Source organism: Lepidochelys olivacea, assembly GCF_965140295.1.
Source record: "Lepidochelys olivacea isolate rLepOli2 genome assembly, chromosome: 23".
NCBI lineage: Eukaryota > Metazoa > Chordata > Testudines > Cheloniidae > Lepidochelys > Lepidochelys olivacea.
In genome coordinates, this window is record NC_140433.1 from 949,206 (window position 1) to 977,057 (window position 27,852).

A 27,852-nucleotide genomic window follows, 5' to 3' on the forward strand; every position below is an offset into this window, starting at 1 on the left:
CCAGGGCGGGGGGCCACACAACTCGTCCAGCTGCAGTGACATGCAGAGCAGGGAGATCAGCCCCGGGAGTCCATCTGTCTTGCCCAGGCTACTGGCCCCCAGGGCAGAGCCAGCTGCTAAGGGACACATGCCCAGGGCTGGCACCGTGCTGGATTAGCCTAAGTCAACCTGTGCCAGGCTTTGGGTGGGCACTGAGCTAAGCCAGCCTCGGACCTGGCCCCTTTGGCTGAAGCTTGTGGGCAGGGGCCTTGTGCCACGCTGTGACACACGCTGGGGGGCTGCTGCAGGGCTCCTGGTGCACTCACCAGTGTCTGTCCAAGGCAGAGCAGGGGGTGGCACCGGGCGCGGGGGGGGGCAGAGCTCCCTGGGGGGGACGGGCAGGAGCATTGGTATAAAATGGAAACGAGGTTGGTGCCAAAGCTTTTATTTACACAAGACCCCCATGGGTCATGGAGGTGTCCAGGCCACACCACCTGGCTGTGTCGCCTCCTCAGCCCCCTGGGGGCTCCTCTGACAGTGGAGGGGACCAGTCCCCTAGGTCTTTGATGCCCATGGAGCAGGGTCCTGGGCAGAAGTCTCCACGCCCACAATCGCTGCTCCCTGGTGCCCATGGGGGGCAGAGCAGAACTGAGAGCAGCCCTGAGGCTGCTCTAACTGCAGGGCCCAGCACAAAGGTGTACAGCGGCCTGCACCCCTACAGGGGCTGGCTAACGGCCTTGTGCCTCCCGCAGCAGCTAGCTCCATATTCGCCCTAGCACACAGGGCAGAATCCCTGGAGGCCCCACAAAGGGGAGAAGAACCCAGGTGTCCTGGCTCTGGATCCCAGCCATGGCCCAGGCTGCCTGCACTGAGCCTGCAGCACCAGGCTGCCTCTGTACCTCAGAGCAGGGGGAAGGGGACAGCGTCTGTGTGCCCCTGCCACGCTCCAGCAGCTGGGCAGAGTTCTGGCCCGATGCCCTGGCCCGTGGCCAGGGTTCAATATGGTGCCCGGCTGGCTTCCTGCAGCCTGCGCTGGTTCTGAGCCTGGCGGGGGCACGTGGCTCATGGGGGCGGCAGCAGGAGCCTCCTACCCTGGGATCCCTGCCTCTGACCTCCTGGCTCTGCAGTGGCCGAGCATCCTCCAGCCGCCTGGGGGTTCCTGCTGGCCAGGGACCAGCTGTGTGCTCGTCTTCCCCAGCTGCTGTGCTGGGAGCAGGTCTACAGCTGGCCAGGCCCAGCGCTGCTAGGAGATAAAGCCTGGGTCAGAGACGTTCGGCCCCTTGTGCTCCCGGAGCTGCAGAGCTGGATCTGGATCAGGCCCAGCCCTGCTGCTGTTAGCCGGACCATGAGCAATAGGGGGTCCCACCAGCTGTGCAGCCCTGGACACAGCCTCAGGTCTCCCCCCAGAATCACCCCAGCTTAGCGCTTGGCACAGGCCTGTTCTGCTGCCCTCGGGGGCCAACAGGGACTGTCTTTGCCGGGCAGGGGGAACGGTCCCAGCTGGGAGCCCCTGCTGCGTCCGCTGGCTCGGGGCTGTTCCTGGCCAAGCAGCCTGGGACCCAGGGAGTTCACACAGCAAAGGCTCGGTGCCGGTTCTGTACCTGAACGGCTGGGCGGGGCCTGGAACCAGCCGGTGCTCACCTGACGAAGACGTAGAGCATATGGCCTGGGTCAGAGACGAAGACCCTGCAGGAGGGAACAGTCCGTCAGCCAGGGCCAGCGGGCCATCCCCCTGGCCTCTGGGCCCCACCAACCTGTACTTTCCTCCCGGCCTCCCTGGGGGTCAGTCCCCCTTTCACACAGATGGAGCTGCCCCAGGGGGTGGTGTCAGCGGAGGTGGTTCCTGAACCCAGCTCACGTGGGGCCAGGCCCGACCCTGCCTCGCTCTCCCCAGGGGGCCATGGGGCTTGGTCACAGGAGCAGCCTGCTTTCGAGGCACCGGCTCAAGCCCCGCCAGGTGCATGAGGCACCCGCTGAGGCTGGGGAGAGTCACGGCTAACCCCTGCTATCTATCGACTGCCATGGGAGGCAACTGGCCAGAGGGGTCTGAGCTTGGGGCAGGCTGAGAGCCAGGACTCCTGGGTTCTGTCCCTAACACGGGGAGGGGAGTGGGGTCTAGTGGTCAGAACAGGAGGGCTGGGAGCCAGGACTCCTGGGTTCTCTCCTTGGCTCTGGGAGGGGAGTGGGGTCTGGTGGTTAGCACAGGGGGACAAGGGGGGGCTGGGAGCCAGGACTCCTGGGTTCTCTCCCCCTGTGGATTCCCTGCCTGCAGCTCAGGCCACTCTCCTGTTACTTAGGCCAGTTCCGCTCCCGGCCTGGGCCCCTCGCCAGCTCCGCTCCCTGCCTGGGCCCCTGCCGTGGGAGGGGGAGAGGCAAGGGAGATGCTGAGTCACTGGGGAGCAGCCAAGCCCCGTGTTGCACCAGAGTCAGTGAGCAGCCTTGGGCACCCTGCAGAACTGGCCCCTCTCTGGGCAAAGAGCTGGGGAGGGAGACAACTGGCAGGTGGGCCCAGGGCCACCCTGACCCCTCGTAGCTCTACCCTGGGGCAGGGCACTTTGCACAGAGTCTGGGGTGGAGCTGGGAGAGAACCCAGGCGTCCTGGCTCCCAGCCCCCTGCTCTGACCATCTCCCAGGCAAGGTTACCCGGGATTAACCTCTTGTGCCACTCTTGGGGTTTGCTCAGCTCCTACCAGCTGGGGGTCCCGCTGAGCCGGGCCCTGGGCACCCCAGCTGGGGGTGGGGGTGGGGGGAGAGTTCAAGGCCCATGGGCGGCTGTGTGTGTGGAGGTGACAGGCGGCTGGCCTGGCTGGGGGTGCTCACATGGCCCTTGCCCTGGCCCAGACGGGCCCCCCCCGCGGGACTCACCGCTCCCCCCAGTGGTAGAAGGCTCGGTCCTGGTAGAAGTTGCACAGGAAGAGCCAGAGGCTGATGGTCTCCATCCAGAAGATGACGAAGAGGAACCAGAGGGAGGAGAGGAGGAAGAGCTCACACGCCATCCTGCCAAGGGCAGAGGGAAGGTGCTGGGACGGGCAGCTCCGCACCCCGGGCTGGGGGCAGGGCGCCAAGCCCGCACCAGGCAATGGCTGGGGGCCCAGCACGCAGCCCCCAGCTTCGCACAGGGAGCGAGGCCCGAACCGGGGCCCCTTCGAGGGCGCTACCAGCGCCTGCCTACGCGTGTGCTCGCACGTGGCCCCAGCGTGTGCGGGGCGCTCTGCCCGCCCCAGGCTGGCGGCTCTGTGCCGCCCTGGGAGCTCTCCCGGCCCCGAGCCGGGGGGCGGCGCTGGGGCAACCGGGTCGTGGGGTCGCAGGCTCCAGCGGGGCCCCCGGCCTCGCGCTTCACAGTCGGGGCTCGCGGCCCGGAGGCCAGGGCAGGAGACCAGCGGGGCTCAAAGGGGATTAACAGGGAGGCGGGGGGTCCCTGGCAGCAAGCGGCTTCCAAACCCCTTTGCACCCGGGACAGGGCGATCGACAGGGGCCCGTGGGGCGGCCCCGTGACCCAGCACTGATGCCCCCCGGCAGCCTCGGGCACGGGGGCGGTGGGGGGAACGCTGCGGCCTGGGGACAAGGGAGGGTGGGAGGGGACAGGGGGACTTGCGGCCCGAGAGGGGTTCGTGCTCCCGACCCCAGCTGCCCTCGCACCAGGGCACAAACACACACGTGCCAAAGGGCGACACACGAGCGTCCTCACCGAGCGCACCAGGGACACGCGCCGACCCGGGGCAGAAAAACACAAACCGGCCAGTCAGGTGCCCCCCCCCGCCCTGCTCTCCGCTCCCGGGCTCCCCCCGCCGCCCCCGCCGGTGCCCCCCACCCCCAGCCCCGCCGCTCCCGGTCCTGGGCTCCCCCCGCCCCCGCCGGTGCCCCCCACCCCCAGCCCCGCCGCTCCCTCCGCTCCCGGTCCTGGGCTCCCCACGCCGCCCCCGCCGGTGCCCCCCCCACCCCCAGCCCTGCCCTCCGCTCCCGGTCCTGGGCTCCCCCCTCCCCCGCCGGTGCCCCCCCCAGCCCTGCCGCCCCCTCCGCTCCCGGTCCTGGGCTCCCCCCGCCCGTGCCCCCCACCCCCAGCCCTGCCGCCCCCTCCGCTCCCGGTCCTGGGCTCCCCCCGCCCGTGCCCCCCACCCCCAGCCCTGCCGCCCCCTCCGCTCCCGGTCCTGGGCTCCCCCCGCCAGTGCCCCCCCCCACCCCCAGCCCCGCCGCTCCCGGTCCTGGGCTCCCCCCGCCCCTGCCGGTGCCCCCCCCCAGCCCTGCCCTCCGCTCCCGGTCCTGGGCTCCCCCCTCCCCCGCCGGTGCCCCCCCCAGCCCTGCCCTCCGCTCCCGGGCTCCCCCCGCCCCTGCCGGTGCCCCCCACCCCCAGCCCCGCCGCTCCCTCCCCTCCCGGTCCTGGGCTCCCCCCGCCGCCCCCACCGGTGCCCCCTCCCCCTCCCCCGGGCCTCACTCACCCGCGGCACCGAGCGGGACCCGGGAGCGGCGGCGGCCTCTGGCTCCGGGATCCCCAGACCCGCTCGGGCTCCGCCTCCCCTGGGTCCTAGCGCCGCCCGCACCCCGGCGGGCGCTGAAACCGCCCAGGGGGCCGGCAGGTTCCCCGCCCCCCCCGCTGTAAAACTCCGGCCAGGGGGCAGCCCCCGGCACAGGACCCCGCAGGGGGTAACTCCCCGGCTGCTGCCCGGGGGCCAGGCCCGGGAGCCCCCCCCAGGGCGCGGCGTCGGCTCTGCCCTGGGCCCCGGCGAGTGTCGCGCCCCCCCGGGCCCTGTGTGAGACCCGCCGGCCTGGTGGGTTGGGGGGGGCGGGAGCCCGGACGCCTGGGTCCCCCCCCCCGCGCTGTCTGCGACACGCTGGGCCGCAGGCGGGGACGAGGCGTTTGCACCCAGAGCGGGGGGGGGGGTGACCCCCCTCCCACCCCCAGCCGTGGGGCGCGGCCGGGCATAAGGTCCGCTCGGTCCCGCCCTGGAGCTGCCCATAAAACCCCGCCCGGCCCGGCCCCGCCGCGACTCGGGAGCGTAATGGACTGTAACCGGGCAGCAGGTGAGCTGAGAGCCCCCCCAGGAGCCAGGAACCCCCCGGGGCAGAGACCCCCTAGAGAGTCCCCCCCAGGAGCCAGGAACCCCCCGGGGCAGAGACCCCCTAGAGAGTCCCCCTCAGGAGCCAGGAACCCCCCGGGGCAGAGACCCCCTAGAGCCCCCCCCCAGGAGCCAGGAACCCCCCGGGGCAGAGACCCCCTAGAGCCCCCCCCCAGGAGCCAGGAACCCCCTGGGGCAGAGAACCCCTAGAGCCCCCCCAGGAGCCAGGAACCCCCCGGGGCAGAGACCCCCTAGAGAGTCCCCCTCAGGAGCCAGGAACCCCCCCGGGGCAGAGACCCCCTAGAGAGTCCCCCCCAGGAGCCAGGAACCCCCCAGGGCAGAGAACCCCTAGAGCCCCCCCAGGAGCCAGGAACCCCCCCGGGGCAGAGACCCCAGGAGTGCCCACGGGGGCCAGCCCTCCCCCAGCAGAGACCCTGGGAGCCCACCCCCCCAGGCAGAGCCACCCCAGGGTCCAGTCTTCCAGGTTCCCCCTGCCAGTGCTGAGTGGGGGCCCCCAGCGCTCCCCAGGCTGGGGGGCGGGTAGGCGCGGAATAGGGCCCAGTGCTGGGCGCTGCAGGGGCGGGGGAGAGACACCAGCAGCCCGGCACAGGGGCCCTGCCTGCCCCGCTTCCTGACCCCTGTGCCCCATAGCCATCCATGGGGGAGGGCTCTGGGCTGGGCACAGCCTGACCCACTCTTCTCTGCCCTGCAGCTGTTGGCCCGGACCTCAAGAAACATGAGGAAGGGAAGAAAGTGGGGCACCCCACCAAACACAAGGTATGGGGGGGGCAGGATTCAGGGAGCCAGGGTGGGGTCAGGGCAGGAATCAGGCCCCGTGTCTGGGGGTGCTCTGGGTCGGGGAGGGGTAACCACTCAGGGTGCCTGGATGGGGGGCACCTGCTCTGGGCATCCCCCCATGCCCACTGCAGCGCTGACTCTGCTGCAATGCTGGGGGGGCCCTGGGCCTGGGTGGGGCCTGGGCAAGGCTGAACCTCGTCTCTCTCTCAGGACGAGCACGGATCCTCCTCGGACTCCAGCAGCAGCTCCAGTGAGAGCAGCGGGGAGCACCATGGCAAGGTAGGGGGTGAGGGGCCAGGACCCCCCGGGGGAAGGGCTGAGATAGGCACCCTCCTGAGCAGCTCTGCCAGCCCAGCCTCCTCCTCTCCCTCCCCCAGCGCCTGCTGCTGCCACCATTGCCGGGGGGTTCTGGGGTTCCCCACAGTAGGGAGGGGACAAGGGGGCTGAGCGTTGGAGGAGGGGGGTCGACACTGGGAGCCAGGACTCCTGGGTGCTCTTCCTAGCTCTGCCCTAGCCCCATGCAGTGGGGATAAGGAGAGCCCCCCATGCCAGGGGAAGGGGGCGGGTCTGTTCCCCACCCAGGTGCCAAGGGCCCCCTGCCAGCAGACAGCCCCACAGCCTGTTCTTGCTGGGAGGGTACATGGCCAGCAGCCCCTGCAGGGAGCCCGGTTCCTGGCTCCCCTGGCCCTGTTTGCCCAGGTCTGGGGGCCATCCCAGCCCCCCAAGGGCACTTGGCAGCTCTGCTGCCCGCACACTGATAACCACAGGGCTGTTGGTGCCCCGCGGCCCAGCCTGGGGCTAGAATCCAGCCTCTGCTGCTGTCAGGGCCAGAGGGCGGGACCCGCAGCCCCCAGGGCGGGCACGGCCCCAGCTGCTGGGCAGAGCAGGGCTGGGACTGGCTGCAGAGAGCAGCTGGCACTAGCAGGCAAACACGGTCCTGGAGGGTCAGGGCCTGGGCCCGATCCACCAGGGAACAGAGGTGGATCACAGCAGCAGAGCCTTGGAGATTAGAGACCCCAGGGGACCAGGTGCTACCCCACCGCAGGAGACCGCCCCGCTGCAAGCTCTGTCTGAACACACCAGCCGCAGGGAGGAGGGAAACCGAGGCTTGTGCAGGCCTGGGACAGAGCTGGGCTCTTGGGGAGCCCAGGTCCTTCCCCCCCTTACCCCAACGCTCTCCCCGCAGCCCCACTGCCCAGGCCATGAGCACAAGAAGAAGAAGAAGGAGAAGAAGCTGAACAAGGAGAAGAAGCCGCAGAAGGAGAAGTCCAAGGAAAAGAAGAGCCACTGATGCCAGCACTGGGAGTGGCTGCGTCTGGCCCACACTGCACACCTGGCGCTGGGCAGAGACCCGGCCCGAGAGCAGGGCTGGGAGGAGAACCAGCAGCTCAGCCGGGCACCCGCTGCCCTTATCTGTCCCTTTGGAGCCTGCCCTTTGGAGCCTTAATTGGAAATAAACAAGGGTGGGTCTGAGCTTGCCCTGCGGATGCTGTGTGAGGCAGGGGATTATTAGCCTGCCCTAACGAGCAGGAGCCTAGGGCAGGGCCAGCCCAGGCAGCTTCCTCCAGGTGTGGCCTGACCCACAGAACAGGTTCTGAAGGGGTCAGGAGAAGGTGGCAGGAGGTGCTCTCGGCCCCACCTGCAGGGAAGGGAACAGCAGCTTGGCAGGTGGCCCTGGGGAGGCGAGCGGCCCCCAGCTGCAGAAATGTGGAGCAGTTCCAGGCTCTCCAGCTTCCTGCCTGCACTGCAGCAGACCTGGTGTGTGACAAGCTAGCCAGTTGTGGCAGGTGCTGGGGAGCAGCTGCCCCGCTCAGGGCAGGAGCAGCAGGGGCCAAAGTGTGGGGCTGGGGAGTAGCCGTACGCCCAGCCAGCTCCAGTGTGGACAGCAAATGGGTGCTGGTGCCCTTGGGGATGCTCCAATTGCGCTCCTGGGGGCCAGGCAGTCTCCCTGGGGTGTCCCTGTTGCTGGCTACGTGAGTGACCCCCCCCCATGCACGCCAGCACACGGAGCCACCATAGCTACTGTTTATTGGCTTGTGGATACAGAGGCTCTGGGGGGTGGCTCAGGCCGCATGCAGCCCCGGCGGGCCCCGGCGAGGCAGCCCTAACATGGCCTGCCCCCCAGCCGCAGCAGAGTAACTGAGAAACCACCAGGCAGCAGCACGCATGCATTAACATGCAGCCGGGGGGGTGGGGGTCTAGCAAAGCTGGGGGAGACCTGCCCAGGCATTAGCTGGAGCTGCAGGAAGCCAGCCCTGAAGGCCAGTGACAGGAGGCATTAGACCGGGCAGGGGGGGGCCTACGTAGCACCAGCCCAAAGGCCGTGTCCAGGGCAAGACTGGCCCCAGTGGCCTAGGCCCCAGCCTGGCAGCCACCCCCGGCCAACACCGAGAGAAACAAAAAACAGCTGTTGGTTCAAAATGGCCAGACAGCCAGACGTGCCCCCAGCACCCCGTGAGCCCTGGGCTGGTGCCGCCCAGCCTGGAGGTGGGGGCGGCTCTAGGCAGGAACGCAGGCTGGCATTTCACATGCAAAACTAGCCCCACCCCAGCAGCTTGGTGCAGAACCAGGCAGACCCCGAGGTGGCGCAGGGCTGGCCCACACGGAGCTCCAGGCAGCTGGTTCTTCACGGCCCTGCAGGAAGACAGCTGCCCACGGAGGAGGCACTGGAGGGTAAGGGACACCCCCACCCCTCAGACACTGCCCAGCTGAGGGTCCCACCCCTCCACAGACACTGCCAGGGCAGAGCCTGAGATCTCCCGAGCTGGTCCCCTTCTCAGAGACAAGTCACTTGGAATATGCCAAGCTCCAGCTGCCTCCCCCGTTGACAGCGAGATTCCTTCCACGCCCCAGATTGGGGCCCTTAAACAAAACCCTGCAGTGTCTCTTTACTAAAGGGCTAAACCCATCAGAGAGGGAACCCCGCCCCAGGATCCTGGCCAGGAGCCCCCCCCCCACACCCCGCTAACCCTAACACAAGGACGTCACCGCAGCACAAGCTGGAGCGGACACGGCGTTGTTTGACCCCCGCCATCAGCCTGCCTGTGAACAGGCCCCAGGCAGGGAGCGCGGCTGGGGAGCGAGGGGCAGGGTCCCGGGCAGCTGGAGAGGAGATGCATGAGGGAGGCCCCATCACCTGACGAGGTGGAAGGTCAGCCAGTACATGAAGAGCGGCTGCAGGGCGGCGATAGCCATGGTGAGGTACATGCGCAGCTGGTTCTTGGCCCCCCGCACCAGCACGCCCTCCGCAGCCGCCTCCGACAGGATCTTCAGCCGCAGCGTCCTGATCTGGGGGGAGAGGGGAGAGCGCTAGGCCAGGGCCTGGTGGGAGCAGCCCTGGGCCACTGGCCACATGGCACATGCTGCCGCTTCTTCCCCCCCCAGCCGTCCGAGCCCAATATACTGGGCACCGCTAGCCGGTTGGTCCCCAGGACAAGGGCCCGGCCTGGGACGCTCTCCTCAGCTCCCGCAGCCGGAGAGGAAGCGCAGGGGAGACGCTGATTCCACGGGGCCCAGCACCAGCAGCGCAGTCCCGAGGTCAGAACCAGCCAAACCAGTAGCCAGCCCCAGAGCTAGACTCCACCCCGTGACTGACCCAGGCCACCTGTCCCCTTGCCGCAGCCAGCCCTTACCATGAAGACGAAGATGGAGAGGCAGCACCAACTCAGCAGCAGGTGGTAGCCAGTCTTGCCGAACAGCAGGCCGGACACGATGCCGACAATCATCCTGCCGCAGGAGAGGCATGAAGTGAGCGGGTGTGGGGTGCCACCCCTAGCCCTGGGGGTAGCAGAGCCGTGCCACCAGCACCCCCTCCCGTGCTAGGGCCCTGGCCCAGCACCCCACTGCAGCGTGGTCACTCACAGGCTGGGGGGGGAGGGACACGTTTCCAAACGCATCCCCCTGGCGCTAATTTAATTCGACAGAGATCTGGACCCACACCCAGAGTCAGGCCCCTTTAACTCCACACACTGCACATCTGCGTCAGCCCCAGAGCGCTGACCCCAGCCCCTCTGCCGCTCAGAGACTGGGACACGATCCCCTCTCCCTGCAGGGCACAGGGCTGGTCTCCTCCCCCCATTCGAGTGCGGTGGTTGCAGCTCCAGGCTGGGGAGGGGCCAGCACTCACCCGACGTACTTGTACCCCGAGAAGGCGACGAGGTCGATGGTGGTGAGGTCCGTGTTCACAGTCACCAGGTAGAGGCTCAGCAGGATGGCCAGCACCTCCACGATCAGCCAGGCCAGGGCCGAGCTGGCCTGCAAGCCCAGGATGTCGGGAGAAAACCTGCATTCGCACAGGGGTCAGGACGGTCAAAGGGCACCAGCTGGGACTGGGAGGGTCAAAGGGTGCCAGCCTGCCGATGGGCGAGTTCCTGGCAGCCTAGGCTTGGCAGGACCTACGACGCTTCCCATGCGGCCACCTCCCAGCCCCCCAGGGAGCCTGCAGGCCATCGAATGCCGGGCACCAGCAGCAGGGTCAGGCTGACCCCACGCCCTCCCTCTGGGCACGGAGACACGCAGAGAGCTCCTGTACTGCTGGCTAGAGGCCACCACAGGACGGTCTGCTCCAGGCACAGGAGCATGGCGTTCCCAACTGACATACCTGGGAAGGTGGGGCCGGTTCAGGCTGGGGTCCCCCCACTCCCACTAAAATTCCCCGCCTGGAGGGCATTCCTGGAAAGGATGTGGGCACTCAGCAGCTGCCAGTTTTACCCTGGTCAAGCTTCTGTTCACATGGATCAGCCTGACCTTTGGCGCAGGGTCTGAGAAAGCGCCCACCCCCAGCACGAGGCTGCTGCACCCCCACGCTCAGGAGAACCACACGCAGACGGGGCAGATCCGAGTCCTCAGGACAGCACAGACCCAAGGCTGCTGCTGCACCTGGGACATAGACACCAGCTTCTCCTGGCGCCAGTGGGTGCTCGCGCCACCCCTGCCCGCCCCACCCCCATTCCAACCCCTGCCCCAACTCCGCACCCTCCCTGTCCCTATTGGGCCCCTTCCTCAAATCCCCGCCTTGGCCCCCCCAGTGCACCACGTTCCCGCTCCTCCCGCCTCCCTCCCTCAGCTTGTTTCGCCATGAAACAGCTGTTCCGTGGCAGCAAGCGCTGGGAGAAGCAGGGAAGGCGCGCTCAGGGGGAGAGGCGGAGGTGAGCTGGCGTGGGGAGCTGCCAGTGGGTGCAGAGCACCCACCAAGTTTTTCCTGTGGGTGCTCCAGCCTCGGAGCATCCATGAGTCGGCGCCTATGCCTGGGGAGCACTCTCCTCACCTGTTCTGGGTTCCCAGTGCTAAGCCAGCCACCAGGATGTACGTGATGAAAGCCATGACTGCGAAGGAAAGAGAAACAAGCTGGTGAGTCCCAGAGTCACTGCTCTCATGCAGAGGGGACCAGTCCGGCCCAGAGGATAGGGAATGCATAGACCTCCTGAAAGAGCACATGGGAGATGCCAACCTGGGCTACTAAGCTGAGAGGGCTCCCAATGCCCACAGGAAACTCCGAGATGGTGGAGGGAGTAACTCTGCTGCCTTTACTCCCGAAGAGTTGGCAACAGCAGAATAATTCCCCCACCGTAGCCAGGCCGCTCAGCTTCCTCCTGTAGACAAGGCCTCGGAAACCAGGGAAGGTTTCAGGGAGCCAACTAATCTATATTGCTGCTCGGATCCACAGTGAACTGTGCAACTTTCAACCTCCCATGCAAGCACCCCTGAAAGTCAGGCCATAACACCCAGCGCCCAGTGCTGCATTGGCTAGGGACTGCAGGACTCAGCCTACAAGCCCGGAAGGACGAGGGCCTGCCCTCTGCACAGGGTCAAATCAGACCACACGCTGCTGCCCAGCAAGGTACCTGGAATGTAGAGATCAGGGGCGTTGATGTCAAACCGTGGTGCTACAGGTGTGTCCTGCTGGTATCGCACCTGCCAGTCCTGCCAAGAGACACACCTGTGAGGGGAACCCCAGACACCCGAGTGCTGCAGAGCCAGAAGGGGTGAGCTGGCAAGGGAGGGCAATCTCTGTATGGTGCCCATCCTCCTGAACCGGCCTCACGGTACGAGCCAGCCAGGAAGCTCGTTTAGCTTTAAACCCAGGCCACCCAGCGAGAGTCTCTCGGTGCAGCACTCAGCAACCAGGAGCCAGCGCCCCGGGGCCAATAGCCCTGCACTGGAGAGTCACTTATGTAGTGTGCGGGTCTGGGGGTGCTGCATCACCCTGAGCCCTGCCGGCAGCACAGCCCTACCGCCAGCGTCCCCCCTCCCATGGGTGTTAAACACTACAGCAGAGTGGTTGTAAGGGGCTGCAGAATGGGCCCGGTGGAGTCAGACTGACCATCCAGAGAGTGTGCCCCACACCAGGGGGCGGAGCGGCCCTAGATGCGGACGACCCGCACAACCTTGTATGCGCACTCAGACTTAGGCGCCAGCTGATTTTGGAGGTGGATGGTGGAGGTGACGTCCTGGACTCTTCAATCCTCCATTTGAAGTTTGCAGGCTAAAGAGCCCTTTGCAACTCCCATCACCCAACCTGCTAACGAACAAGGCCGTGGCTCCAGTTACCCAGCTAGGTTCAGCCTTTCTGGGCTTACCTGGTGCATGAACGGGAAGAGAAGCAGCCCCAGCTTCTTGCCCACGTAGACAGTGTCCACGGCAAAGTAATATTTCAGCTTAGTCATGGGAATGAAGCGGTCAATCTGCAAGGAGAGGAAAGCAGCTCAGGGCACAGGGGGGCAGGGGTGTAGGATGGGGGGCCCCATGTGTGGGGGGGAGCACCAAGTGCAGAGCAGGGGGCATCACGAGGAGAGGGTAGGGTCAGAGAGAAGCAGCCACTCAGTCTTCTGTCCCAGCAACAGGACAAACTGGAGGCTGCGCTGTGGATGGGACGTCTCCCCCCGCTACCTTCCCCCTGGCCCCACACACTCACGTTCTTGTCCACAATCTCCTTGCTGTGGCTGGCCAGGGTGCTGCCGTAGGCCATGGCGAAGCTGGACATGGGCTCAGCCAGGAAGGAGCCCTGTGCAGGGTAGCCCACAGGGGGGGACTGCGGGGCAGCGTAGCCCCTGCCCAGGGCGCTGGAGCTGGTGTCATCGAACAGCTGGGGAGGATCAGCCATGCTGGAGGAGGCGGCCGGCAGCCGGCGCTTGGAGGCTGCGGGAAGGAGACAGCAGGTGAGTTGGGGTGATGGGACCCCAGGGCACAGGGACTTGGCACAGGGGGGCACCCCCACGCGATCGGCTTAGAGGCTGGAGAAGCTGGCTCTCCTCAGCCCCTTCAGCCACGGGCTGCTCTGCTGGGGCTGCCCACGAGGGGCCCTCCAGCGATGCCGGCCATGGGGGGGTCCCCGAGACAGCCAGCCCCTGGGGACAGGGCGAGACCCCCCAACCTCATCCCACCAACGAGCTCGCAGGCAGCAACCGCCAAAGGCCACTGCAGGGAGGTGCCCCACGGCCAGGGGGCCTGAACCCGCCCCAGACACCCCCTCGCCGCCCCTCCCCCCGGACACTCCCTCGCCGCCCCTCCCCCCCGAGACAGCCCCCGTCACCCCCTCGCCGCCCTTCCCCCCAGACACCCCCCTCGCCGTCCCTCCCCCCCGAGACAGCCCCCGTCACCCCCTCGCCGCCCCTCCCCCCCGAGACAGCCCCCTCGCCGCCCCTCCCCCCCGAGACAGCCCCCTCGCCGCCCCTCCCCCCCGAGACAGCCCCCGTCACCCCCTCGCCGCCCCTCCCCCCAGACACCCCCCTCGCCGCCCCTCCCCCCCGAGACAGCCCCCGTCACCCCCTCGCCGCCCTTCCCCCCAGACACCCCCCTCGCCGCCCCTCCCCCCGGACACCCCCTCGCCGCCCCTCCCCCCCGAGACAGCCCCCGGGCAGCCCCCTCGCCGCCCCTCCCCCCGGGCAGCCCCCTCGCCGCCCCTCCCCCCCGAGACAGCCCCCGTCACCCCCTCGCCGTCCCTCCCCCCAGACACCCCCCTCGCCGCCCCTCCCCCCCGAGACAGCCCCCGTCACCCCCTCGCCGCCCCTCCCCCCGGGCAGCCCCCTCGCCGCCCCTCCCCCCCGAGACAGCCCCCGTCACCCCCTCGCCGCCCCTCCCCCCCGAGACAGCCCCCGTCACCCCCTCGCCGCCCCTCCCCCCCGAGACAGCCCCCGGGCAGCCCCCTCGCCGCCCCTCCCCCCGGGCAGCCCCCTCGCCGCCCCTCCCCCCGGGCACCCCCCTCGCCGCCCCTCCCCCCCGAGACAGCCCCCGTCACCCCCTCGCCGCCCCTCCCCCCGGGCAGCCCCCTCGCCGCCCCTCCCCCCCGAGACAGCCCCCGTCACCCCCTCGCCGCCCCTCCCCCCAGACACCCCCCTCGCCGCCCCTCCCCCCGGGCAGCCCCCTCGCCGCCCCTCCCCCCGGGCAGCCCCCTCGCCGTCCCTCCCCCCAGGCAGCCCCCTCGCCGTCCCTCCCCCCAGACACCCCCCTCGCCGCCCCTCCCCCCGGACACCCCCTCGCCGCCCCTCCCCCCCGAGACAGCCCCCGTCACCCCCTCGCCGCCCCTCCCCCCGTCACCCCCTCCCCCACTGACGCTGCCGGAGCCCCCCGCCGGGGCCGCCATCTGGGTTCATCGCGCTCCGCCCCGGCGAACTGTCAGCCGGGCCTCGCTGCCGCTTTAAGGGAAGCCCCGCCCACTTAGGGCCAACCGACCAATTGGAGAACGGCACTGTTCGCAGGCGCCGCCAATCAGCGCGCTCCGCCGCCGCCCTACCAATCACGGGTCGGGCCGAGGCGTCACGTGCCGGGCCGCCGCCGCGCTCATTGGGCAAGCGGCGGGGGCCCGTTGCCCGGCGCAGTGTCGTGGCGCGTGCGTTGGACAATGCGCCGGAAGGTCACGTTGCCAAGACGCCGCGCTGCGTGTGCGGTCGCGCGACCCGAAATGCCCCGCCCCCCATCCCTGCCCAAGATGGCGACTGCGGGGCAGTCACGTGGCTGCACGTCCCTGTCCATGCCCCTTTCCAAGATGGCGGCCGGCTACTCTAGCTCAGGCTTTCCCCAGTGCTGTAGGCCCAGGCTCAGGAGCGCCCTTCGCCGGCAGGGCCTGGGGCTGGGACCCCATGGCTGGAGTCGCCCGCCCAGCCTGGGCGTCAGCTGGGCCCTGCGGGGCCGGGGCCGGCCCTGGGGGGAACCTGGGCCTGGGGCCTCAGGCCTCCCGAGAGGCCGAGGAGCCACAGTGGGCAGCCGAGCGCCCTGCCCCGGAGCCTGCAGGCCCCAGCCTGTCCCAGCCCAGCCCCAGAGCCTCCGAGCCCCCGCACCCCGACAGGGCACCCTGAGCGTGCAGCCGGCCCCCGGAGCCAGGCCGGCCAGGACGGCCGCCTCCCCGGCTCGCGCCGTACGACAGAGCCAGGCCGGCCGGGATGGCCGCCTCCCCGGCTCGCGCCGTACGACAGAGCCAGGCCGGCCGGGACGGCCGCCTCCCCGGCTCGCGCCGTACGACAGAGCCAGGCCGGCCGGGACGGCCGCCTCCCCGGCTCGCGCCGTACAACGGACCCAGGCCGGCCGGGACGGCCGCCTCCCCGGCTCGCGCCGTACGACGGACCCAGGCCGGCCGGGACGGCCGCCTCCCCGGCTCGCGCCGTACGACGGACCCAGGCCGGCCGGGACGGCCGCCTCCCCGGCTCGCGCCGTACGACGGACCCAGGCCGGCCGGGACGGCCGCCTCCCCGGCTCGCGCCGTACGACGGACCCAGGCCGGCCGGGACGGCCGCCTCCCCGGCTCGCGCCGTACGACGGACCCAGGCCGGCCGGGACGGCCGCCTCCCCGGCTCGCGCCGTACGACGGACCCAGGCCGGCCGGGACGGCCGCCTCCCCGGCTCGCGCCGTACGACGGACCCAGGCCGGCCGGGACCGCCGCCTCCCCGGCTCGCGCCGTACGACGGACCCAGGCCGGCTGGGACTGCCGCCTCCCCGGCTCGCGCTGTATGACAGAGCCAGGCTGGCCGGGACGGCCGCCTCCACAGGCCACACCCCTCAGCTCAGGATGGAATGTGGTACGCTGGGACTCGCTGAGTTCTGGTTTTTGGGTCAAGCAGGAGCATTGCAAGCTGGGACCTGGCATTTCTGCAGACTTTGTGTCTGGACAGCATACAGCACATTGGTTCCGCCTGCATTATATACACAAACTCCTCGTTAGAGGGGATTGTTTGAGGCGGGTTCCTCTGAGCTCCAGGGCTAGGGAAGACAGGCAAAGGTGCGAGATAGAGTCTTTGATCTGGTGTTGCTTGAAAATAGCAGGCTCTGTCCAATACTTACCCCCTTGGTGGTGATACAAGGTGTTTCCTCCGTTCTCATAGGAACTGTGAGGCTGGGTCAGGCCTGGGGTCCACCTAGCCCACTAGCCCTTCTCCAGCCCTGGTATCCACTGCTGTGAGTCCAATGGAACTTGGAAGAGGTGAGAATGCCTTCAGTGGACCATTCTGCAACCTGCATCCACAGGGAAGTTCCCCCCAACTTCAGCCCACAAGGGGCTTTGCTGTGAGGGGTTTTAGGGGCATTACAGCTTCCTCTTTTTAGTTGAAAAGAGGAAACTTAAAATAGTGAGTCACAAACTGAAAACTCCACGTTTACCTGAGTTTCCATCACCCATGTTGGTATGAACACCACTTAACTTGAATTTATCAAATCCAGATTAACATTTAGTGCTGAAAGAAAAGGAGTACTTGTGGCACCTTAGAGACTAACCAATTTATTTGAGCATAAGCTTTCGTGAGCTACAGCTCACTTCATCGGATGCATACTGTGGAAAGTGTAGAAGATCTTTTATACACACAAAGCATGAAAAAATACCTCCCGTATTTTTTCATGCTTTGTGTGTATAAAAGATCTTCTACACTTTCAACAGTATGCATCCGATGAAGTGAGCTGTAGCTCACGAAAGCTCATGCTCAAATAAATTGGTTAGTCTCTAAGGTGCCACAAGTATTCCTTTTCTTTTTGCGAATACAGACTAACAGGGCTGTTACTCTGAAACCTGTCATTTAGTGCTGAGTAGCCCGTCCCGCCCGGTAAACACAGGTCGTTTAATGCCCATTTCTGAGGTTAATTGCCAAGCTTTGCAGGCCATCTCTCCTCTGTTCACAACTATCCACACAACTATCCAGTCTATCTGCATTTCAAAGAGGCAGCCTGGCTGCTCAGGAATTGAATGATGGGGGACGTGCTGTGTTTGATGCTGCTTCAGCTCTTTATCTTGACATTGTTTCCCAGGAAGCAGCTTCTGAAAGGAGATATGCTCAGTCAGGTCAAAGCCCAGGACCTTGCAGTAGGAATGCTTTCACCCGGGGAGAGCCTAGCAGGGCCTCAGAGAGCACACTAATGGGACAGGCATGGCACCATAGATAAACCAGCCCCTGTGCACAGAGTATGGGCTTATGACGGCTCCTCCTGTGCTGTGATTTTAATACCTTGGCCCAGGTGAACATGTGCTAAAGCCCATTGCCGGGTCTACACTTCGAGCAGTGAAGACACTACCCGTGCCCACAGGAGAGGTTCTCCCCATGCTGTAGGTGCTCCAGCCCCCCGGGGGGGTGTAGCTAGGTTGGTCACGCAATCACAGACATGAAGGTCGCTATCTTAAAACAAAAAAACTTGAAATCCAGACTCCAGCGAGAAACTGCTGAATTGGAATTCATTTGCAAATTGGATACTGTTAATTTAGGCTTAAATAGAGACTGGGAGTGGCTAAGTCATTATGCAAGGTAGCCTATTTCCCCTTGTTTTTTCCTACCCCCCGCCCCATGTTCTGGTTTAACTTGGATTTAAACTTTGAGAGTGGTCAGTTTGGATGAGCTATTGCCAGCAGGAAAGTGAGTTTGTGTGTGTATGGAGGTGGGGGGGGGTGAGAAGGCCTGGATTTGTGCTGGGGGTGGCCCACCTTGATTATCATGCGCATTGTGGGGAGAATGGTCACTTTGGATGAGCTATTGCCAGCAGGATAGTGAGTTTGTGTGTGTGGTTTTTGGGAGGGGGGTGGGGGGGTGAGAGAACCTGGATTTGTGCAGGAAATGGCCCAACTTGATGATCACTTTAGATAAGCTATTACCAGCAGGACAGTGGGGTGGGAGGAGGTATTGTTTCATATTCTCTGTGTGTATATAAAGTCTGCTGCAGTTTCCACGGTATGCATCCGATGAAGTGAGCTGTAGCTCACGAAAGCTCATGCTCAAATAAATTGGTTAGTCTCTAAGGTGCCACAAGTACTCCTTTTCTTTTTGCAAGTACAGACTAACAGGGCTGTTACTCTGAACCATCCTGCAGCAAAAACTTCAGGACCAGACTTCAAAGAGAAACTGCAGAGCTGCGGTTCATTTGCAAATTTGACCCCATCAGCTCAGGATTAAACAAAGACTGTGAATGGCTCGCCAAGGACAAAAGCAGTTTCTCCTCCCTCAGTGTTCACACCTCAACTGCTAGAAGAGGGCCTCATCCTCCCTGATTGATCCTCGTTATCCCTAGCCTGATTCTTGCTTGCATATTTATACCTGCCTCTGGAAAGTTCCACGACATGGATCCCACGAAGTGGGTATTCGCCACGAAAGCTCATGCTCCAATACGTCTGTTAGTCTACAAGGTGCCACAGGACTCTTTGCCACTTTTACAGATCCAGACTAACACAGCTACCCCTCTAATACATGAGTTCCTGTAAGGCTCAGTCAGGGCCCCCCCTCTCCAGGGTCATGACACCCCTGGGGGACCCCAGGACAAATTGCAGGGGGCTGCCAAGGGCTGGGATAGTTCCTTGCGAAAGCTGCCCAAACTGGACTTTCCTGGTAGGTGGCTCTGGCCCAGACGGAGCAATTTCCAGAGTCACATCTGCAGTGTAAGGAGCTGATGGCAGAGGGACGAGGGCTCTCACCTGCTCCCCTATCCCTTGTCCCTCCTTCCCCCAGGGTCGAGCTGGTTCCTCTGTGTTTTGTTCAGATGGTGACTTTGGACTGGGATTTTCTAAACTGCCTGGGGGTTGGGAATGGGGCGCTAGGTTCCTTAGGATGTTTTGAAAAATTCAACCAGTAGGTGGGAGACAGCAGCCTCAGCGTTACTGGGAACAGGGGAAAGAGGATGTGCCCCAATGCCCTCTCTCCTGCACCCCCTGCCAGTTCCTCTACCCTGCTGGGCCTTCCCTCCTGGCAGCTCCCTTTGCCCGCTCCTCTTCCAGGAGTGCCCCTTATGCCCAAAGCAGCTTCCTGGCGCATTCAGGCTCTGACCTCCTGACCCACCAAATCCCTGTCCCCATCCTGGGCTGGGTTCGCTTTGCAGTTTGTGCTGTGCTGGCCTGGCCTGGCCTGGCTGATGACCTCAGAACAAGCCCTGGAGCAGGAATGCTGTTATCAGCTGGGCATGGTTCACTCCACGCTGCTCAGCAAGGGGGCTAGGGCAGGGTCCCTGCCTAGCACCCCCCTTCCCACAGTTGCTCAGCAGCCTGAGAGGATGAAGAGGGGGAAGGGGGTTACACAGGGACAAAGCTCCCTCAGAAGATCCGGAGAACACCCAGGGCTGAATCTCCTCCCATCTGCACCAGTTTTACCCCAGTGCAATTTCACTGACCTTGGCTGCTCCACTCCCAAGTTACCCTGGTGCCTGACCCAGACTGCACAGATCAGGGAACAGATGGGGGGTGGTGAGTCAGAGGGAACCACTAGAAACAACGAGGAGGCCTCGTGGCACCTTAGAGACGAACACATTGATTTGGGCCTAAGCTTTCGTGGGCTAGAACCCACTTCATCAGATGCATGGAGTGAATAAGACAGGAAGCCGTATACATACGTGTACGTATGCAGTACATGAAAAGATGGGAGTTGCCTGGCCACGTGGGGGATCAGCGCTAACGAGGCCAATTCCATCAAGCTGGACGTCGCCCATTCCCAACAGTTGACAAGAAGGGGTGAGTAACAACCCAGGGAAAATTACTTTTTGGAGTGACCTAGCCACTGGGGTACTACTGTCACCCAGCAGGTGACCCCTGAGCTGCTGATCCTGCCTGCAAAGACGTGAGACCTGATTGGTGTGAGAGCCCCCCAGGGCAGAGACAGGGTGCTGAGTTACAGGGTGTTTGTGTGTGTGTTAATGTCACCCATATGCTATTTACTGTGCACAAGAGAACAAGTCTTGCGAGACAGAGATAACCTTGTTCCAGGCTCACTGCACTGGCTTGGGGGGGGGAGTGAGGGGGAGTCCATGCACCCATCTGTGTTAAAACCCATGTCACTTGATTACACGTCTCCTCCCACTGGCCAGACTCCAGAGTGGCTTTCAGAAAGTTTCAGGCTTTTCTCCCTTGGAGGAGAGCGGGGCCTCGTGCTCAGAGCCAAGACTCCTGAGTTCTATTCCCAGCTCTGCTGCTGGCTCTGTCCTTGGACCAACCCCCTGCCTCAGTTTCCCCAGTTGTGGAATAGGAACAGCAGTGACCTGTTTCCCCGGAGGGATGGGAGGCTTGGTCCCTTGTCTGTGAAGTGCTTTGAGATCCTTATTGGAAAGGAGCCGGAGAGCAGCCAAGGATGAGCGGGGAGGGGGCACGGGGGGAGGTCGGTGCATGTGGCCCCTTCCTCCCTCCCCCGGCAGGGACCAGGCTCCTGCCTGGCCCTGGAATCCGCCTCCGCTCCGGGGAATCCCCTGGGGTCCCCCCGAGACCAGGCGGGGCCCCGAGTCCCAGCCCGCCCCGCTGGGCGGGGCTTGTCCCCAGCCTAAGAAGCCGCCGGGCGGCAGGCAGGGGTCGCTGCGCGGCCGCTCGGGGACCGGCCCGGCGGGTCTCTGGGTTCGGGGCTCGCTCCGGGGAGCCGGCGGCAGCAGCAGGAAGCTCCGCTGGAAGGACACGTAGCCAGGGGGAGAGCAGCGGCCGAGGGGCTCCGGGCCCCCCCGTTCCCTGGGGCGCACCGAGGGCTCTGCCCGGGGGGCCCCGGGTCTCCCCTCCCCGCCGTCCTCCTCCTCCGGGGGCCCCGGGTCTCCCCTGCCCGCGGGGCGCTCCGGGCTGCGCTCTCCCCGCCCGCGCCCAGGGCGCACGGGGCTCCGGCCGCGCCATGAACCGCTGCGCCGTGCTGGGGCTCTGCCTGCTGGGCTACGCGGGCTACCTGCTGCTGGGCGCGCTGCTCGTCTCCGCCATCGAGCGCCCCTACGAGAGCCGGCTGCGGGCCGAGCTGCGCTCGCTCAAGGCCGCCTTCCTGCGGGCCAGCCCCTGCCTGAACGAGAGCGCGCTGGAGCGCTTCCTGGAGCGGGTGCTGAGCGCCAACCGCTACGGGGTGTCGGTGCTGCGGAACGGCTCGGCCGGCGCCTCCAGCTGGGACTTCGCCTCCGCCTTCTTCTTCTCCAGCACGCTGGTCACCACAGTGGGTAAGCGCCCGCGCCCGCCGCCCCTGCGCGCCCCCTCGCCAGCCGGAGCGCCCCCCTGCCCAGCCGGAGCGCCCCCCTGCCCAGCCGGAGTGCCCCCTCGCCAGCCGGAGTGCCCCCTCGCCAGCCGGAGCGCCCCCCTGCCCAGCCGGAGCGCCCCCCTCCGCTGCGCGCCGCCCTCCCCAGCTTCCCCCGCCGGGGCCGCCGCCCCCAAACAGCGCGTGAGTCTCTCGGTACCACCCCAGGCGCCCTGCGCTCCCCCGGGGCCCCCAGGAATGGGGTGTCCCCACCAGCTTCCAGACCATTGCGCCCATCCCCCGGGGGGTCCCAGGGCCGTGTCCCTAGAGCCCCCCAGTGATTTTAAACCCGCCCCAGTACACACGCGCCCTGTTCCCAAGCGCGTTAAAGCACCCAGGGCGAATCTCGTGCTTGGTTGGGAGTTTACAAATCCAGCAGCGTCGGGGGACTGGGGTGTGGGGGGGGGGAAGAGGGGACACGCAAATGTCACTCTCTGCTCGGGCAAGCGGGGGCTGTTCCCGATGGATGATGTCCGCCCCCCTCGGGCCGGGCCTGCCCAGAGCCGGAGCCAGCTGGAGAAACTTTCAGAAAGTTTGTTAAGTGTGTGAGGGAAAGTGCCTGAGCGCCCCTTTCCCCTCCCCCGCCCCGGTTATCAGAGTCCCCCCTCCCCCGGCTAACACAGCCGCCCTCTCCTCCCCCTCCCCCAGCTAACACAGCCTCCAGCTCAACCCACAAACCAAACATTGCCCCTCCCCACCACCGCACAGTGGCTCGGATCTGCCCCACCAGGCCCTGACCCACGGGGTTCTCTGCAGGGCCTAGAGTGGGATCGGGTTTGGAAAAGCATCTTAGCAGGGCGTTTGGCCATGGGGCGTGTGCCCCTCTTCCTGCTCTGTGTGGGGAGGGGACCTGGGAGGTCTGTGCTGGGTCCATGGGGTGTTGCTGGGGGCCTGGGGTGTCCCTGGGCCGAGCTCCCTTAGGCAAGGCGGGTGCAGCTGTAACTCTGAGGCCCTTCTCCGAAGTGTCTGCTGGGCCTTGGAGTGACATGGGGTGTGAACGAGGCGCTGGGCCTGGTGACTGGGCTCACGGCATGCTGCGTGCTGCCAGGGTGGCAGTGTCCCAACACCCAGGCAGCGCTCGCCTGGACTCCTCCTTTGCACCTGCCGGAGCAGAGATCAGGTCTGGGCAGGGCCTGCTGGGCCCCTGCCAGCTGTCAGAAGCAAAACTGACTGGAGAAGGTCTCTGGGCTGGTGTCGGCTGGGCTCACTGGGCCAGCTTCTTTGGGCACTGGCTCCGGGCCCTGGGTGATGGTGACGGAGTGGCCATGCCAGGGACTTCCCCCATGCTAGGACTCTGGGACTGGCCTTGTTCCTCCGCCAGGAGCCTCAGCGAGATCCCGCTCCTGCCCTGGGAGGGGTGTGTAGGGGGGTATATTGTGAAATGCTCCCCGGGGGGGCTTCTGAACGCTGCTTTGGAAGAACTGGTTGCACCCCCACCCCCAATCCGGCACCTGGGCGCCAGATGACAAGGAAAGTGAAAGTGCAGAGTTAGCAGCCAGAGCCCAACCCTCCCCCTCCATCCTGGCCTAGTTCCTCTCTCTCTCTCTCTCTCTCCCTCTCTCTCTCCCCTCTCCTCCCCCCCCCCAGGCCCTTGCGGAAATCCTAGAGCACAAAGGTGCTCCTGAGAGGGGAGGGGGCTGGCTGCTGGGCCTTGGATCCCCTGTGGGGCCTTAGCTTCAGAGATTCCTGGCCTGGCCTACACCAGGGCCAGCAGCCCCCGGTGCTCAGACTGGTCCATGTGGCCGGACCCCCAGCCCAGTGGAACCCTCCTACCCTCCCTGGCTTCCGACAGGCTTTGGATCCAGCCCTAAATGAGCAGGTCTCTCAGGTCGGCAGGTCCTGGGGTGGGCACATTGGTGCCGATTACAGCTGGGTCCAGCCAGGATCCAGCCAGAATCCCTGCTCCCCAGCCTGGCCCCCTCCCCTCATCTGGGAGCTGGGAGTCTCTGCCCTAGAGAGCTGCTGCTCTAACCACTAGGCCCCCTCCCCTGCCAGTGCTGGGGATGGAACCCAGGAGTCCTGGCTCCCAGCCCCTGCCCCCTCACTGAAACCACTAGCCCACTCCCCTGCCAGTTCTGGGGACGGAACCCAGGAGTCCTGGCTCCCTGATGATCCCATACAGCTCAGTTAGTCCTTCAGATGTTTAGCCCAAAGGGGTGACAGCTGCCTCTGGCTCATGGGACTCGTGGGTCCGGGCCGCCCTGCTGGCTGTCCCGGGGGAAGTCGTGGCTGGCCCCATGCGCTGTTAGAAACGCTGAGCCAGCTGCTGGCTGGCTGGCCAGGAAAGGAAAGCGGGTCCCAGCCCGGCTGAGCACTGCTACGCTCCTGACAGTGCCGAGCGCTCCTGACAGACAGGGCTGGCGGCATGGGGCTCTGGAGAGCTGCCCAGACGCTGGCTCTTTCCCCGCCCCTGTACTGGGTGTTGTGAGCCAAGCCCTGGCAGGGAGGGGGTTAACCCGGACATGAGCTGGTGCCTCTCCCCAGGGCTCGGGCATTCTGGCCCTGCCTGGGCCTGGCACCGAGCCAGGGAGTCCTGCTGCCTGCCAGGCCAAGAGCGTGTGCGTTACCAGCGCCTGGCCCCAGTGACGCCATGGGGGGGGCACAGCCCATGGGGCTCAGTGCCCAGGGGCTTTGCCACACAATCCCCTGGGTCTGGGTGCTGCCCGGTCCGGCAGCTCGGTGCCTTGGGGGGGCCTGAGGCAGCTGTGTGTCCCCACAGCTGGGCTGTCCCTGTCTGTCCCTGGGTACCACGGGGCACCTTCCTGAGCGCGACAGGTCCTGTGGTGCATCCCGCTGCGGGGGACGGGGGGGTTAGACATGCCCGTCTGTCTGGCCGCGTCGGTCTGTCTCCATGGGCTGGTGCCGAAGCTGAGACCTGCCTGGCTCCGTGCGTGTCAGGACATCAGCCCCTCTGCCCCACCATGGCCCAAGGATAGATTGAGCCGTCCTGGCCCGCAGGGCACTCCCTGCGGGACCTCTGGGTCCGGAGGCAGCTGGCTAGCGGGGGGGATCCCTGGGCAGGGCTCACCCTGCCAGGGCAGGGAGGATGGGAGGCTCCGGTTGATGCAGAGCGAACTCTGACCCGTGCCTGCCTTGGGTCAACACTCAGAGTAAACAGCTCCCTGGCAGCTGGGTGGGGAGTGGGCTGGGTTGCCTCCCCGGGGTGGGTGGACAAGGCCCTGACAGGCCGGCTCTGAGCTTGGGCATCAGCTCTGATGGGGGGGGGGAGCAGGGCTGTCCCCAGTGACCCGGCTCCCCCATGGGATTCACCCCCACCGCACGGGCTTCCTGGTATTCGGCCCCAGCCCCTGGTGCAGCTGCCCCATAGTGCGGATGGGCTAAGGGGCCGGGCACTCAGCCTGTCTGGATCCTGGGGTAGGGGTAGGAAAGGCCTGGGGATGCGGCCATGGCAGGGGGGACGCGGGGCCAGCCCTGCCATGCTGGGGAGCCCTGTGGCTGCCACCCCAGTAGTGGAACTTTGGGGCAGCAGCTGCCCCGTCACCCAGTGCCTTCGCGGTGCGATTGGAGCCCCGAAGCGCCACTGGCTGGCTGCAGTAGTAGGCTGTTACCTGGTATGTCAGCCAGCCTGTGTCACTGTGCTCGGGCATCAGTAGATCCCGGATTGGGGCCTCTGGGTGCTACCATAAAACAGTCACTGGGCCTGGGCGAGACCCTCCCGCGCTTGGGGTCATGTGCAGCTTGCAGCCCCCCGCAGGGCCCTGGCTTTGCCTCTGGATTAGCGGCGGGTGCGGTGCTGCCCCCCACAATGGAGCCTTTCACTGCCCCCTGCAGCCGCCTGATTGCCCGGCTTAGAACTCACCAGGGCGTAAAATCTCATTACCCAGCTCCCCGCGCCGGAGCTGTTCCCGGAGCCGGCCTCACGCAGAGCCCAGGCACATGGGCTAGGGCGGGGATGAAGCCTGGGACCTGCCGGACGGACGGAGCCAGGGGCTGCACAGGGCAAGGCTGGGCTGGGACGCAGGACTCCTGGGTTCTCTCCCCAGCTCTGGGAGGGGAGTGGGATCTAGTGGTTAGAGTGGGGGTGGGGGGTGGGAGCCAGGACTCCTGGGTTCTATCCCCAGCTCTGACACTGACCCCTGTGGGATGCCTTTGCCTGTCCGTGCCTCAGTTTCCCATGGGGGAGACCCCTACACACACATGGGGTAACATCATCTCCTCTGTGCCCTGCATCCAGGCTACGGCTACACCACACCGCTCTCGGACTCTGGCAAGGCCTTCTGCATCTTCTATGCCCTGCTGGGGGTGCCCTTCACCATGCTGGTGCTGACGGCCACGGTGCAGCGCCTGGCCCGGCTCTTCGTCCACCGGCCCCTCGAGTACCTGCAGCTGCGGTCGGGCTACAGCCATCGGGCGCTGGCCCGGGCCCACTTCCTGCTGCTGCTGCTGGCCGTGCTGGTTGCCTTCTTTCTGCTGCCGGCCGCCATCTTCAGCGCCCTGGAGGAGACCTGGAGCTACCTGGACGCCTTCTACTTCTGCTTCATCTCGCTGTGCACCATCGGGCTGGGTGACTACGTGCCGGGCGAGCAGCCCGGCCAGAAGCTGCGGGCGCTCTACAAGGTCTCGGTCACTGGTGAGCAGCGGGCGGGGGGAGGCCTGGGGGGGGCAGCTCCGTTGGGGGGGTGTCTCATGGGTGCGCTCCGAGCAAGGTCAGGCAGGACCCTCCTCCTGGTGCGTCTCCCCTCGGGGCGCCGGCACCAGGGCAAGGAGCCTGCTCGGCTCCGGCACCTCCCGGGTCCGACCTGGAAGCATTCAGCCCCCTGGTCCCCAGGAGGGACGCCTGGGGGAGCCTCGCACGCCCGCAAAGGGCCCTGCCCCCCACTCCCCAGTCAGCCGTGACTCAGCCAGCGTGGAAAACAGGTTTATTAGTCACCGGGAACACAGGGTAGGACAGAGCTCACAGGAAGCAGGAAGTTACAGCAAAGGCCATGGGCTTTCCACCACTCCCCCCACCGGCCTGTCCCAACCAGGAGACTGACCAGCCCAGCCCAGCCCCTGACACACCTGCTGCCCCTCCTCCTCCTGGGCAAACAAGTCACTGCCCCCCACCTCTCGTGGCAGCCACCTGGCTCCTGAGTCCTGCCAGACACCTGCCACCCTGGGTCCCTGCAAAAATCACACCCCCTTGTCCCACCACTGAGGTCATTGTGTCAGACACAGAGGAAACAGAAGCACGCAGTGCTCATGCAAAACGTTACGGGAAACCCCCCCCGCTCACTTTGTCACAGGTGTCTAGGGGGCAGGTACCTGGGGGGGGTAGAGGGGGCCCCAGTAGCCCCACAGGGCACAGTCTGGGGAGACTTGGGTGCAGCATCGGTGTGTCTATTAGAGTCATTTCAAGCCAGCTGGGCTGGTGCCCCGTGGGGACGGCTACATCCTGAACATTACCTAGAGTACACTGCTGTTTGGTGGGTTAGAGCAGGGGGCCTGGGAGCCAGGATGCCTGGGTTCTCTCCCCGGCTCTGGGAGGGGAGTGGGGACTAGTGGTTAGAGCAGGGGGGCTGGGAGCCAGGACGCCTGGGTTCTCTCCCCGGCTCTGGGAGGGGAGTGGGGACTAGTGGTTAGAGCAGGGGGGCTGGGAGCCAGGATGCCTGGGTTCTCTCCCCGGCTCTGGGAGGGGAGTGGGGACTAGTGGTTAGAGCAGGGGGGCTGGGAGACAGGACGCCTGGGTTCTATTCCCTACTTGCTGTGGGGTGGGGCCTGGCCCTGCCGGGTGGCGTTTCCCAGGCACGGCTGGGGCGCAATGCCGCTATAGCTCCAGGGGCTGACCCCCAGTCCCCGCGGTGGCTGACGCCCCCTCGCTCTCGCCCAGTGTACCTGCTGCTGGGGCTGATGGCCGTGCTGCTGGTTCTACAGACCTTCCACAAGGCGGCCGACCTGCACGGCCTCACCGACCTCTTCCTGCTGCCGGCCGCTCGCCGCAGCGACCAGGAGCCCATCCTGCAGCCCGAGGGGCCGCCGGAGGAGCCGGCCCAGGGCGAGAAGCCGCCACCTGCCAGTGCCCAGCTCAACACGGGCAGCCGAGCCAACTACGCCTCCATCAGCCGATAGCGTCAGCCCTGCCCGCGGAGGGGGCTGCAGAGGGGGCTGCGTTCCCGGGGCAGCTCCCCGCGGGGACCGTGCCGGCGGCTGACGCGGCTCCTGTCCGCACGTTGCGGGGGGAGCTCGCGCAGGGTTTTAATAAGCGCGCCCCCGTTTTCAGGGGCCGTTCGCCAGGTTTTATCGCGGGGCAGGTGGCCGGGACCTGCCCTGTTTCCCAGACTCACCCCCGCCATGCTGGGGACCCTGGGCCATGGAGCCGGCTGTGGGGGCCCAGCCTGGGCCAGCCCCCCCGGTGCCGCGGGCTCTGGCTGACCAAGGGGGTGAAGGTGACAGGTTGTGTGTGGGGCTGAGCTGGGGCCTGGCCAGGCCTAGTTTGAGTTTTATACGTGGGGGGGTGATTCCATGCATGCCCGAGGCTTGGGGGCAATGCCCCTCCTGCCCCCCAAAACTCTACCCCTCCACCCCCACCAGCTCAGAGCCCCCCTGCAAGGGGCAGCATGTCATGGGGCACCCGCAAGGGAGGGAAAAGCCCCTTTTCCTGGGG

The 27,852-nt window shown here is 66.1% G+C and overlaps 3 protein-coding genes across 8 annotated transcripts; 2 read left to right on the forward strand and 1 right to left on the reverse strand.

The window, feature by feature from the left end:
* Nucleotides 1-408: 408 nt before the first annotated feature.
* Nucleotides 409-21,033, reverse strand: YIF1B (Yip1 interacting factor homolog B, membrane trafficking protein). Of its 4 annotated transcripts, none has more exons than XM_084612978.1 (11): nt 20,916-21,033; nt 12,745-12,968; nt 12,410-12,514; nt 11,675-11,753; nt 11,098-11,155; nt 9,958-10,113; nt 9,464-9,557; nt 8,968-9,119; nt 2,845-2,976; nt 1,621-1,665; nt 409-1,219 (listed from the first exon to the last, which is right to left on the reverse strand). In XM_084612978.1, exons 2-11 carry the CDS (start codon nt 12,931-12,933, stop codon nt 1,198-1,200), a joined length of 1,032 nt encoding a protein of 343 aa, XP_084469104.1. In that variant the 5' UTR covers nt 12,934-12,968; nt 20,916-21,033; the 3' UTR covers nt 409-1,197. The 4 variants fall into 4 exon arrangements, with proteins under 4 accessions (XP_084469104.1, XP_084469102.1, XP_084469103.1 ...); XM_084612976.1 differs by lacking the exon at nt 20,916-21,033 and adding an exon at nt 14,383-14,490; XM_084612977.1 differs by lacking the exon at nt 20,916-21,033 and adding an exon at nt 14,383-14,490 and having other exon boundaries at nt 1,581-1,665.
* On the forward strand, nt 2,252-7,304 carry LOC311512006 (immortalization up-regulated protein). 3 transcript variants are annotated; one of them, XM_084612982.1, is made up of 4 exons: nt 2,252-2,481; nt 5,746-5,810; nt 6,042-6,110; nt 7,018-7,304. In XM_084612982.1, the coding sequence occupies exons 1-4, from the start codon at nt 2,361-2,363 to the stop codon at nt 7,120-7,122; spliced, it is 360 nt and encodes a 119-aa protein (XP_084469108.1). In that variant the 5' UTR covers nt 2,252-2,360; the 3' UTR covers nt 7,123-7,304. The 3 variants fall into 3 exon arrangements, with proteins under 3 accessions (XP_084469108.1, XP_084469107.1, XP_084469109.1); XM_084612981.1 differs by lacking the exon at nt 2,252-2,481 and adding an exon at nt 3,003-3,725; XM_084612983.1 differs by lacking the exon at nt 2,252-2,481 and adding an exon at nt 4,442-4,998.
* Nucleotides 20,517-27,455, forward strand: KCNK6 (potassium two pore domain channel subfamily K member 6). The gene is made up of 3 exons (XM_084612980.1): nt 20,517-21,174; nt 25,444-25,839; nt 27,079-27,455. Exons 1-3 carry the CDS (start codon nt 20,865-20,867, stop codon nt 27,315-27,317), a joined length of 945 nt encoding a protein of 314 aa, XP_084469106.1. The 5' UTR covers nt 20,517-20,864; the 3' UTR covers nt 27,318-27,455.
* Nucleotides 27,456-27,852: the final 397 nt, after the last annotated feature.

Bases quoted from the DNA above. Each gene is read 5' to 3' on its own strand.
- LOC311512006 (XM_084612981.1), top strand. From the start codon at position 3,485: ATGCCCCCCGGCAGCCTCGGGCACGGGGGCGGTGGGGGGAACGCTGCG. The intron at 3,726-5,745 runs GTGCCCCCCCCC...TCTGCCCTGCAG, and splicing joins AACACAAACCGGCCAGTCAG to CTGTTGGCCCGGACCTCAAG. The intron at 5,811-6,041 runs GTATGGGGGGGG...TCTCTCTCTCAG, and splicing joins GGCACCCCACCAAACACAAG to GACGAGCACGGATCCTCCTC.
- YIF1B (XM_084612976.1), bottom strand. From the start codon at position 14,422: ATGAACCCAGATGGCGGCCCCGGCGGGGGGCTCCGGCAGC. The intron at 12,515-12,744 runs GTGAGTGTGTGG...CTCTCCTTGCAG, and splicing joins AGGAGATTGTGGACAAGAAC to ATTGACCGCTTCATTCCCAT. The intron at 10,114-11,097 runs GTGAGGAGAGTG...GTGCGAATGCAG, and splicing joins GCACTGGGAACCCAGAACAG to GTTTTCTCCCGACATCCTGG.
- KCNK6 (XM_084612980.1), top strand. From the start codon at position 20,865: ATGAACCGCTGCGCCGTGCTGGGGCTCTGCCTGCTGGGCTACGCGGGC. The intron at 21,175-25,443 runs GTAAGCGCCCGC...CCCTGCATCCAG, and splicing joins CACGCTGGTCACCACAGTGG to GCTACGGCTACACCACACCG. The intron at 25,840-27,078 runs GTGAGCAGCGGG...GCTCTCGCCCAG, and splicing joins CTACAAGGTCTCGGTCACTG to TGTACCTGCTGCTGGGGCTG.